Source organism: Lonchura striata, chromosome 27 (genome assembly GCF_050655825.1).
Source record: "Lonchura striata isolate lonStrDom1 chromosome 27, ASM5065582v1, whole genome shotgun sequence".
Taxonomy (NCBI): domain Eukaryota; kingdom Metazoa; phylum Chordata; class Aves; order Passeriformes; family Estrildidae; genus Lonchura; species Lonchura striata.
Genome location: NC_140729.1, coordinates 9322815 through 9334794, shown reverse-complemented (window position 1 = coordinate 9334794; position 11980 = coordinate 9322815). Strand labels below are relative to the sequence as shown.

General features: G+C 46.3%; 1 gene segment (V, D, J or C); it reads left to right on the top strand.

Annotated features, from left to right (window-relative positions):
* The first annotated feature begins 1001 nt into the window (after positions 1-1001).
* LOC144247455 (T cell receptor delta constant-like) lies at positions 1002-6358 on the top strand. The segment is given in 5 exon segments: positions 1002-1505; positions 4209-4484; positions 5111-5182; positions 5517-5633; positions 5717-6358. Coding segments are annotated over 3 exon segments (339 nt in total).
* The last annotated feature ends 5622 nt before the right edge of the window (positions 6359-11980 follow it).

The following is an 11980-nucleotide window of genomic DNA, read 5'->3' as shown; positions in this document are numbered from 1 at the left end:
CTGTGCCACCATTGCCCACATGCAGAGAGGCCGCTCCACAGCGCCCCCTGCAGCCCCGGGGCAATCATCGCACCCACCATGACCAGCCATGAGCCAGCAGCGCCCCTGCTGGCTGTGCCTGGAACTGCACCCAAGGGGAAAGTGCATGCGGCCGCGAGAGGCCAGGACTGGGTGTCTGCTTCTGTTCGCTGCTGCTGCTGCTGTTTGCCTCGTTATACACACACATACTGGTAAAGGACTGCTAGTCCTTTCCCATATCTCTTCCTGAATGGCCTTTTATTCCAAAATTATAATAGTTTGGGGGAAGGGGGTCATAGTCTCCATGCCAAGGGAGGTTCCCACCTTCCTTGGCAGACACCTGTCTCTCAAACTAGGACAGCCACCACCGCCTGTGTGAGGCAGCACAGGCAGCAGATGGAGCAGCCACAGACTCACACAGAGTACATTTCTTTCCATGACCTTGCTAACCTGGGGGAATCCCTCAGCAACAGCCAGGCAGAAGCAAAGAGAGACACTGGCATCTAAACTGGGTCCATGCTAGACAATCCCTGGATTCAGTTCCTGGGCTGTCAAGGGTAATTCCCAGCTGAAAGGTCACTTCAGCAGTTTACGATCCTCCTGCGTCTTCTACTTTTAATCCATTCCTCCCAACACCCCCAAGGCCAGCCTGCTGCATCCCAGGACTCCCATCACACTACCACTAGTAGCCACAAGAAGAGAAGTAAGAGGATTAGACTGCATTGTAAGAAATGCTCCAAAATAACACCAGACAAACTGATTCTTTTCCTGTTTTCTATCCACCTTAACTCCCTCAGACCTTTTAGAGGAGCCATGTAATCCCCAAGTTCTCATTTACAACTCAACCTTTCTGATATTATTTTAGATCCCTCCTTGAAAGCTATACGGTGTTTCTTCTTGTGGTATGATGGGTCTTAAACCACTGAAGAAGTCATGTGACTGCTTGTATAATCTAAAATTCTGTGTGGTACAACTGAGACAGTTTTTGCTATGAAATATATCACTGTGTACAGGGACTGGGATACCACATTGATATAAACATCATAGGGACCTGTACAAAAACAAGAGGGAAAGAACAGCGAGAAATTTTGGGAAAGAAAGGACATAGGTGACTGTAGTGACTAAGGAGAGAAGTACAACATTCTTCCTATATGTCCTTTTGTCCTGGATACATAAAAGAGTTCATAAAGGTTCTAAAAAGTGGAAGAATGGGAGAAGTTTCAAATTCTATACTCAATCAAGCAATTTGAAATCACTGAACAATACAATTGACTTTTTGTTCCTTTCTAGTTTAGGAGGTAAATCTACCTCTGGTCCTCTCAGGAACTTACACCCATGGATAATTAGGTCTGACATATTTTCATCACCTGTTTTTAAAACAAGTTTGAACATCATGAGGAAAGAGTGAGTTATTGGGAAAAGTCATAGCAGTGTGTGGAGAACAAAGCTTATCTTTGGACTGGGGACAACACTCACTGTTCTACCAAGTAAGTGATATTTCTTTATTCCTAAAAAATCATTTGATATTAAGGTGGTGATGGACAAAGGAATTTTAAGGTTTGGGTTCACTGAAAGAATTTTCAGCTGCAATAATCCCTTGAATGCACTCGCTCTCCAGCCAGGCTTTGCAGCCCAACCCTCAACTTGGAGCTGCTCAGGAAGGTTTCCCAGGAACAACTGGACTGACTCTGCATAGCACCATTATTCCATGATCCCCAAACAGCAGCAGGGCACTGCTTAGCATGTGATGGCTGATTCCCACTTTGGGCAGCACTCTGGCCCAAATTTACTGTGCAGTGTCCAATTCTCCAGTGGACTTGCACTGACTGACTTGGAGCAGGCATGCAGAGCTCAGTGAAGAGCTCACAGTGCTGAGGAGCTTTGAGACAGATCTGTAACTGCCTGCTTTGAGAAGTTCTGCTTTGACACTGGCACCACACTGACAGTGTCCCCAGGTTAGGAATTCCACTGCCATAGGGCCAGAGAAGGAAGGAGGTTAAATAGCCTTGGGCTTAAATTCTCACCAAGTGCCTCATATCCAAGAGCTCCTGGAATGAAAGACAGTTGTCTGCCAGATTGTGTGGGTTCTGAAAAACCCAATGTGGGGAGTAGGGATTATAAGAAACCTTCGTTATTCCTATTTTTATTTGAAATTCCATGATGTACAAAATAGGTGTATGTCACCACAATCTTTTCTATGGATGTATGAATATTAGGGCAGCAGAAGGGTTTTTGATGTTGATCTGTGTTAGCTTAAAGATCCAGGTGCATCCCTAAGGAATTTTTGCTGTGCTTTCAGTGGTCTGCATGTCTTCAAAGTGCTGCAAGAACATCCCGCGATATTTTTACATCCCTAAAACCTCCTGATTTCCTTTCAGACAGGTGTGGAACTGCCTTGGGTGCTGCCTAATATCTCTCCATGTCCATAGGCTCTGTAGCATGAGAATAAATGCGTATTTGGGAACAATCTCAATGCACTTCCAATTGCAAAGGGACAAACAAACGTAAATATAGCATTCAAAACAGATACCACTTCTTTCCTTGCTCTTCAATGATCTTCTTTTTCTATCTAAAGACAGTATATTTTCAGAGCATAACTCTGGGATTATGTTTCACAGTAAAAGACATTGAGCCTTAAGTATCAAAGTCCCTTTCAAGTCTGCTGAAATACTTATTAAGTTGAAGGCAAAGTTTCCAGGAAGTAAGCGACCCTCCCCCTTTGGTTTTGAATTCCTTTGGGAGATACTAATCTGCATTTTAACATGTTTACAGCACAAATATTTTACTATACAATCTTTTGCCAATTCCACAAATCAATAAGAAATAAAAAAACTACCATTACTGCCACTGTGGGATTCTCCAGGCATATTCTGTTGAGGCTTTAGTTAAGGACAGAGAAGGTTTTTCTCCTGGTTGCAGTTGGATTAGTCCAGATTAAACATCCATTGAGAATGCTAAAGCCCATTAATTTCTGGAATATAGGGCTCATACTCGGATTTTATAAGATATAGGCAAAGGAGAAGTACAACATTTTCTCCAAATAAATTTGGATATAAACATAAAACATTAATCCCTTCCAGAAGCAAACAGTGGTAGGAATTCATGGCAGTACTGTCAGGTAATGCAAACTAGTGGGACTTGGGTGAGCCTTCTGGGGTCAGATAAAACAAATTTCTGCTCCCTGAATCACCATTGCACCGTGTACATTATTGCTTGCTGATGATCTTGCCCAGGGAGCTATTGCAGAGAAGTAGCCTGTTTGTATTCTGGCTGTTTGGAAAGCCTGGAGAGGAGACCACATGAAAAGCCTTTCAAGGTCTTCTCAGAGAACATAGAATGCACAGGACTGACAGGCTCTGGCCAAGCATGGTACAACAGCTGGGAAGGAAATGTTGGATTTCTGGTGGGTGTCTGGTTGCTGTAGGTGTGGACAAGTGTGCAGTTCTGCCTGTTTGATCAGGAGAGGTGACCCATGATGTTGTGGCAGAGCACGATTTGGCTTTCCCCTCAGTTCCTCAGCAGTGGCATAGGGCTGAGGGGGAAGGTTGTAAAATCAGAGCTCCTTGATCAAACTTCCATCAGTACCTTGGGATGAACAAAATGTTAGAGCTCAGGGACCTCTTGACCCACCGGCAAGGCTGACACCATGCAAAATGAAAAGCCAAATGCACCTCTCTTTACCTAAGGGACCCCTCAGGATACTCTAGTCAAAGCAGAAACGTCAATCTTTGTGGATATGTCAGACAGCCTTTCATAAACTGAGCCTTTTCTGGCACAGAAGGCTGCTGGAGGATTCATTTTAGTTCTATGGTTTTACTCAAATTCAAATTACTAATCTGAGTTAAGTTCTGATATCTGATTTTTGAGATCGCCCATGATACTCCACATATGACCCAACCATCAGGCAAAGGGATTTTCTTTAATAAACAAATCATGGTACCACAATGATCTGTTAGCTGCAAGATTCTTTTGACACCAACAGTTTTCTTGTAAGACACCTAGTTGTGAGTTTAAGAATTCTTCTTCCCTTACTTATATCCCTAATGGCAAGGAACAATGACAGAAAAGAGAGTAAATGAGAATGATACAAATTAGTCACAGCTGGAGTACATGTGAATTTTTGGTCACTCAGCATTCGGGCAATCCCACAGTTAAATCAATCCTGTCCAAACCTTGCTTTCTCTTTACAGACATTCCAGAAACTTCTGTCCCTCAACTCATTGTGATAAAATCAAAGAAACTGAAAGAAGGGGGAAGCTCTGGGAAAGCAGCTTGCTTGGCAAGGAACTTCCTTACAAAGGACATCAGCTTGGAGATGCCTTCTCAGGAAGTTGTATATGAGCAGAGCACATCCATTTGGACATCAGAGAGATTGTACAATGCAATTAAAGTGGTCAATGTGACAAAAGACACAGAGGTGACCTGCACGGCCAAATCCCACAACAGCACGATAACAACACAGCCAGGTACAGTTTGGTGGCACAGCTGTCACTTGTTTCTGGAGACAGTGGCCTGTGGGGCTTTGTGATCTCCTTCTTGACAGCACTGCCCTGGGCAGCCAGCAGAAATGAGACAGACATTGGGTACTTCAGCAGGGAGGGCTGAAAGATGCTTCAAAGCATCTGAAAGAAATGGTTTCAACTATTTAACGACCTTGACATAGTGTTTTGCGGAGAGAAGAGGGAAAACACAATCCATTTGTTCAAAATATGAATTTACTTATGACTAAATATTTTACCCTGTAGCAGCAAACCTGCTGCAGTGCAAACTCAAACAGACTTTCTAAAACCTACACAAAGTTAAAGGGGGGGGTGTGCTGTGAGGTTTTTTACTAAATAGGTTTTCTTCTATTTTCTGTTGTTATATTTTTACTCCTGAAGGTCTTTCATATAGTAAAACCAATGCAGGAATTCTCCTGTTTCCTGCAACGGCATGGAGAAATTATCTCCTCCAGTTAATGTTGGAATTAATGACTGAGTATCGGAGCCCCAACTTTCCTCAGTTCCTAGAGGAAATGTCACCTGAAGATTTCTTTTAATTACCTATCAGAGGTGGATTTCATTTAAAATGCCTTTTCTTTATCATGCTACAGAAGAGGAGGTTGAAGAACCTGTAACAGGGACCAGTGACAGGGTTTGCAACAGGACAGACCCCTCAGCACAAGGTGAGTTTCCCAAACAAGATGTGAAGTTACATTGCTGCCTGGGGGATAAAGGCATGGAAATGTATTTTCTCCAGGGCAGACGACTCAGAACACAACACATTCAGCAGACACAAGCTGCTGTTCCAGGTTGCTCCTGCAGTTACACACAAGCCCCAGGAAGCAAAAAGCAACAGAGACAGACCCTGGGCTCCCCTGTTGTTGCCATGTTCTCTATCGACTCTGCTGCTCTTCCTTTCCCTGAAACTGTCTCCTGTGGTTTTTCCCATTTTCTGCCAAGATCACAACATCAAAACCCAGACCATGATCTCTCCCCTCTTTTCTGGTCACTGAGCAGACCCTGAAGGGCAGAGAGTGAACATGCTGTCCATGGCTGTGCTGGGTTTGAGAGTCCTGCTGGCAAAGAGCATCGCCTTCAATGTCCTCATGAGTGTCAAGTTGTTTCTTTTTTGAGGTAAGGGAGCTCACAGCTATCAAACACTGCTTCACAGGCCCAGTTTCATTAAATTTTCTTTAAACCTCCCTTTGCTCTTCCAGACATGGGGAATGAAGACAAGAGGAACCCAAAGAAGAGCAGGAAAGAACGTGAACCAGCAGCACAAGGGGCTTGAACAAGCAGGGGCAGAGCTGCTGACAGAGACCACCCAGGACACAAGGCAGCACCTTCCCCTGAAGACACTGAATACTGTTCACTCCTGCCTGGCCAGCTGATTTACACTGAAGACCTTTAAGTGCTTTTGCTGTTTCCTCTCCTCTGCCAACTGAGGAGAGTGGATTTATCCTCATCCTCCTGCTGAGTAGAACTCCCCACTCCTCTGGCATTTGCACACAAGTCTCCAACCTGCTTCAATAGCTTTGAAGACTCCAATGCTCACACTAGATAGATGGCCTTTTAAAAGCACCTTTCCCAGGCGTGTTGTGCTACTGCCAGTGGAACTGGAGTAGCACTGCTGAGGGAATTCAAACACAGTAGCTGCCATTTCTAGCTTCTTCTTTTAGAAAGTGTCAATAACAAAAAGTGTCTATTGTAGATAAGAAAAGCTGTGTATGATCTGAAGTGATTTAATTCAGCCAGATAATGTTCATTTCTTCATGAAGTCTGATTACTTCTGCAAAATTAATTGCACCAGCATTTTAGATTTCTGTAGTAGTGTCAGAAATAAAGTTTTAAGGCCACTATACTGTGAGTTTTCTCTGTTTTCTCTTCCGAACCAGGGATGGAAATTGATGAAACTCCCCTAAAGCCCACTGGGATCTGAAACACAGCTTGGATAATGCAGATTTCCTGGTGGCAGAATGTGTCTTTTGCAGGCTTTGTGCAGGGAAGGGTCTCTGGCACATTCAGGAGCTTCAGTAAGGAGAATCCTTCCTGAAGGTACGAGACAGGAAAACACTCATACCAGCAGAGAAGAATCCCTGCCGTTGTTTTGCACTCAGGGAGAGGAGGAAGGGGCCACCAGAAAATAATTTGGTGTGGCTTGATGGAGTGATAATTTCCATAGCAACTCAGTTCTTACCTAAGAGAGCCCAGCCCACACCTTCCCCACCTCATGCCCCTCTCCCAAGCTACAGGCAGGATGCTGTGGTCACCATTTCTGACTCAGTTACACCAGGCAGCATTAACCCTCCCCTGCTTTTGACAACACAAGATAACCACATCCTGGCAGGGAAATAAGGCTTTGCTGTCCCTGCCTGAGTTCCTGCTGCCTTCAAGAGAGCCTCTGCACATGACACAGCAAGGGGTGTTGCAGTGAGCCTGCTCAGCTCAGACCCTCAGGCCCTGCAGACACCCAGAGAAGAGCCCCAGCCCCTGCAGAAGCTCTGTGAAATTTGCATGGCAAATCCAAATCCAGTGAAATGCTCATTTACCGCGCTCTACCACCAGAGTATCAGTCAGGGGGAGCCCCTCACCAGTATTTTTATCCTTATTTTCCAATAACAACCAGAACATTTTCCTCAAGCAATCGACACCTTTTCCCAGTCCCTCTGGTAGATTTATATTTTGATAATACTCTTTCAGACACAACGAGAGGAATCAGAAGGACAGTAGGGGAAGGTCATTGATTAATGCTCTTATAATCCCTCAGTCGTAAAGTCTTGATGATGTCTGGGACTAGGATTGGATCCATCCACACCTCCTCTAGAAGGAGTTTACTGTTGCTATCATGCAGGCATGGTAGTGTGGAGGAAGGTTTTAGAAAGGCTTTGGGAATGGTAAACTGAGGAAAAAGATACATTCATGTATGCCCCATTGTTTTAGAAAGGCCTTGGGAAGGGGAGACTGAGGGAAAAGATACATTTATGTATGTTCCACTGTTTAGGGAAAGTCCCGCTTCAGCATTCCTCTGTAAACCCCCTTCTCCCCACCCCTGAGCAGTTCCCATTGGACCTGGCCCCTGGGGTGGTTCTGATGTGCCTAAGCTGGACAGTATCCCCATTGTTCAGACCTTATCTCTTAATTTTGCTGTATAAAAACTGTATCTGGGTAGTAGCCTGGGGCCTTTGCTCCCTGCAACCGTTCAGGCAATACAATCTCTCTGGACAAACATACCATTGGTCTCTCTGGGTCTCTTTATCTCGACTCCGAGTGGCGACTGAGGCAACGCTGGAGCTCGGACTGTCCTAACCCAGCTGCTGCCTGGTAAGCCCAGGGCAGCGGGACCGCGGCAAACCCTGGCCCCCGGAGGGGACAGCTAGCTGGAGGGGTCCTGGGGGCCAGGGAGGGACGGGGGACAGCAGCAAGTGACCCCCAAAAGCCGCAAGTGGCACCCAATGTGGGGCTTTGCATTGGTCTGAGTGAGCAAACCACGGCCGTCGTGGACAGTGCATGGGTTAAGAGCTTTTCCAGATGCTTTGCAGTGTCACCGCGAGCAACAGAGCAGTGAGCGGTGTGAATAACCGCCACGCAGGCTGTCAGCTTCGCGGGGAGAAGCTCTCAGACCACGCTGGTGGTGTGGGCACTTGCCCTTCCATGCAGCCCAGCAGGACTGTTGCCGTGGAGACAGAGACGCCAATTTCTGTCCGGCGCGGTCTCCGCAGGTGCGGACGGCACCTTCCCAATGCCCGGAATACCGCCTGCCGGAGTTGGGAACCGTTGCTGGAGTTGGTGTCTAAAGGACGACGGTGGGTGAGTCTCGGTACTGGGGGGGCAGGGGCCCAGCCAGGAGACTGGACACAGGCTCTCGTGTGCCCACGGAGGGATACGCCAGCACGCAGGCGTGACGAGAGTCTCTGTCATAGCTTTAGAACTTTGGGGTTTGCTGCAGTAACTGGTTGAGATTTGCTGAGCAGCCAGCGATGGGTGTTACACTGACTAAACAGCAGAAAGAGATTTATAAACAAGTTCAGGAACCCCTGCAGAGAGCAGGTGCAATATTTTCTAAGAGCCTTGTGAAACAGTTTGTCAGGTGGTTATCAGTAAGTTTTCCGGAGGTAACAGAGTGAGAAGTGAGAGAAAGACGATTTTGGAAGCGTGTGGGTGGTGTGTTGAGTGAAAGGACCAAGGCAAGAGATCTCTCAGTGAAAGAAGGTTTTATAAGAATGTTTTTGTTCGTTTACAATGTTGTGAAAGAGAGTGCAGACACTCAGGACACGCCGGGAGCAGAAAACAGCCCCATTGTGTCCCCTGTGTCCCCCCGCATCCCCTGCTGTGAAAAAACTAACCCTGCAGATGTAGATTCAGTTCCTAACCCTTCTCCATCTCCTGCTTTCGCTCCCGCAGCTCAAAATCCATGCTTTGCACCCCCCATCCCCCTCGTGCAGCCACCAAAAGATGGAGGCGGGCACGAGGTGTTCCCTTCTCTATCCCAGAATTCCTTGCTCCCTGTGCCAGCCCACACACCCCTCCCTTCCCGCGTTCCCAATCCCAACCCCTCCTCCCTTGCAGCGATCCAGCCCCCGGTTCAGCCCATGATACAGCCCTCAGTTCAGCCCTCAGCTCCTCATCTCACAGTTGCATCACCCCCTGTCCCTGCCCCGCTCCACACGGCCCTGCCATCTGCGGCCACTCCCACACAAGCCGGCCCCTCTCTCTCTCTCTCTCTCTCCCGGTTTCCCTGGCAACAGTAGCTCCGAGACTGTCAATGTGGGGAACCAGAAACTAGTCAGAGACACCGAGCCTGCGTTCCTGGCCCCTGTGATCTATAATGCCAGGGGACAGAACGCCAAATGGGAGCCCCTTTCATATGATAGTATTAGGGAACTTTGCAAAATAAAGCGTGAGTTTGGGGAAAGAATTGAATTTTTAAAGACATTTTAAAAGCTACTCTAAGCTCCAAAACTTTTGTCCCAGCTGATTTGAGACATTTTTTCAGTTGCTTGCTCCCTCAGTCTGAGTTTAGATTGTGGGAAAGAACTTAGAAAAGACTTGCAGCAGATCTCCCAGAGATTTTGCAGAGTCCAAGCCATTCCACAGATATAGAGGATGAGGAAATCACTTTAGAACATCTAGTGGGTGAAGGTGATTGGAGCCAAGCTGAGAAGCAAGCCGCAGACATCCCCAGAGCAGTGTTGGACCTGTCCAGGGATGCAGCAGAACGTGCATTTTTTAACATGCCTTCTAAAGAACCTGTTGTTTCTTATACCGCTTTAAAGCAGTCTGTTACAGAACCATTCATGGATTTTGTGGATCGAGTGCTAGCCTCTGTGGAAAAAAGGGTGCAAAATCCAGAGCTCCAAGATCAACTTGCATTAGAACTTGTCACCACAAATGCAAATGAAGCCTGTCAGCGAGTCATCCTGGCCTTCCATCATCGCCTCCCCCCACACTTGATCAGCTCATCGAGGAGTGCACCAGGAAAGCTTCACTAATGACACAGGACTCAGTGATAAAACCACGGGAAAGGGTGGTTGCTTCAGGAGCAGCAACCCCGAGGACTCCAGGGTCTGCAGGGCCTCCTCAACAAGGGGGGAAAGTGGGAGGGGGGAAATCTTTTTCCTTTATACTGGCAGAGCAAATTGTATCTTTTTCAGAGTTAGTTTACCTTGTATGATTTTATCTTTCTTTCAGACTAGCAGAATGTCAATTTCCACATTCCTGCTCATCGTTTGGTTCCAGGGAATGGTCATCTACCCTTCCACGGTGGATGCATAGATTGTTCCACAGCCCAAGAAAAATGTGTGGGTCACACTTGCCCAAGCCTTGCAACAAGATCATATGTGTTTGTCTACTGCCTCAGCAGAAAATCCGATGTCCACATGTTTAATAGGGGTCCCAAGTAAGGAGGATGAGTTCCCAATTGATCTGGTCAGTTTGCAAAAGCAGGTGAACGAAAATAAAATACCTGGAGTTGTAAGACTAGTTAAAGCACCAGTGCGAAACTCCCTCATTTTGTGGCAAAGATGGGTCCCACATTTGCCCACTGCCGAGGGAGAGCCCCAGGAATTAGAACTCCTAGGCTCTGCAAAAGCTGAATATTGCATTCAATTTGATTTTTCCCCAACCAAAGAAGTAAAATTATATGAGCATGTCAAACAGTACAAGGTAGAATTCAGAGCAGGTCAATGGTGCACAGCTGTCTATAAGCTGAGATTTGCATCCACCACTGATTTCTGTCCATGCAAGCTGGACAAGAGAATGTTTCTTATCTGTGGGGACAGAGCATACCCAGGAATCTCATCTCGTCTTATTGGAGTTCCATGCACTTTTGGGCATCTGACCCTTGCTTCCCCCAACATGACCCAAATTCCAATTGGGCAAGCAAAAAGTGAGAAAAAAAATTACTAAGCGGAGTGCAAGTCAATTTGATGAACATTGTGATGCAGAAATTTACCATTAGGCAAAATCCAAAAGAGTTGCCGTCTCTGTTTTTACCATGGGTTGCGGCAGCCAAAGCACTGAGTGAATTAGGCAATCTAGAATGCTGGGTGACAAAGCAGGCAAATTTAACATCAGCAGCCCTGAGTGACCTCCTAGAAGATGAGGAAATAACCAGAAAGGCTACCCTCCAAAATAGGGCAGCTGTTGATTTCCTGCTGTTGGCACATGGTCATGGATGTAAAGAGTTTGATGTGTTGTGTTGTTTTGATCTGTCATCTAAAGGTCAGAGTGTCCACTCATCCATTCAGGAAATGAGAAGCCTCACTGGGAGTGTGAAGCAAGAAAATGAGGATTGGTTTAAAAATCTGTTCAAAGACTGGGATATTTCTGGGTGGGCACTGTCTCTTCTAAAAGACATCTTTTACTTTCTAGTTGCACTGTTTTTAGTTCTGTTAGCATTTGGAATTCTTAAGCGAATCATCTCCAAGGTTATCACCTCAAAGCCGAAGAATTCTGCACCGGTTGTCATCGCTGCTGCCGCCACGGAAAGCAATTGGTGGGAAGACGACAAGCAGAAAGACACTGCAGTTTAAGAGCCACAGTTTACCTTCTCCCAAGGCACAATTCATTCTTATTAAGTGAAAAGTGTTGAATTGTTGCTATCATGCTGGCATGGTAGTGTGCAGGAAGGTTTTAGAAAGGCCTTGGGAATGGCAAACTGAGGAAAAGGATACATTCATGTATGCCCCATTGTTTTAGAAAGGCCTTGGGAATGGGAGACTGAGGGAAAAGATACATTTATATATGCTCCACTGTTTCGGGAAAGTCCCGCTTCAGCATTCCTCTGTAAACCCCCTTCTCCCCACCCTGAGCAGTTCCCATTGGACCTGGCCCCTGGGGTGGTTCTGATGTGCCTAAGCTGGACAGTATCCCCATTGTTCAGACCTTATCTCTTAATTTTGCTGTATAAAAACTGTATCTGGGCAATAGCCCGGGGCCTTTGGTCCCTGCAACCGTTCAGGCAATACAATCTCTCTGGACAA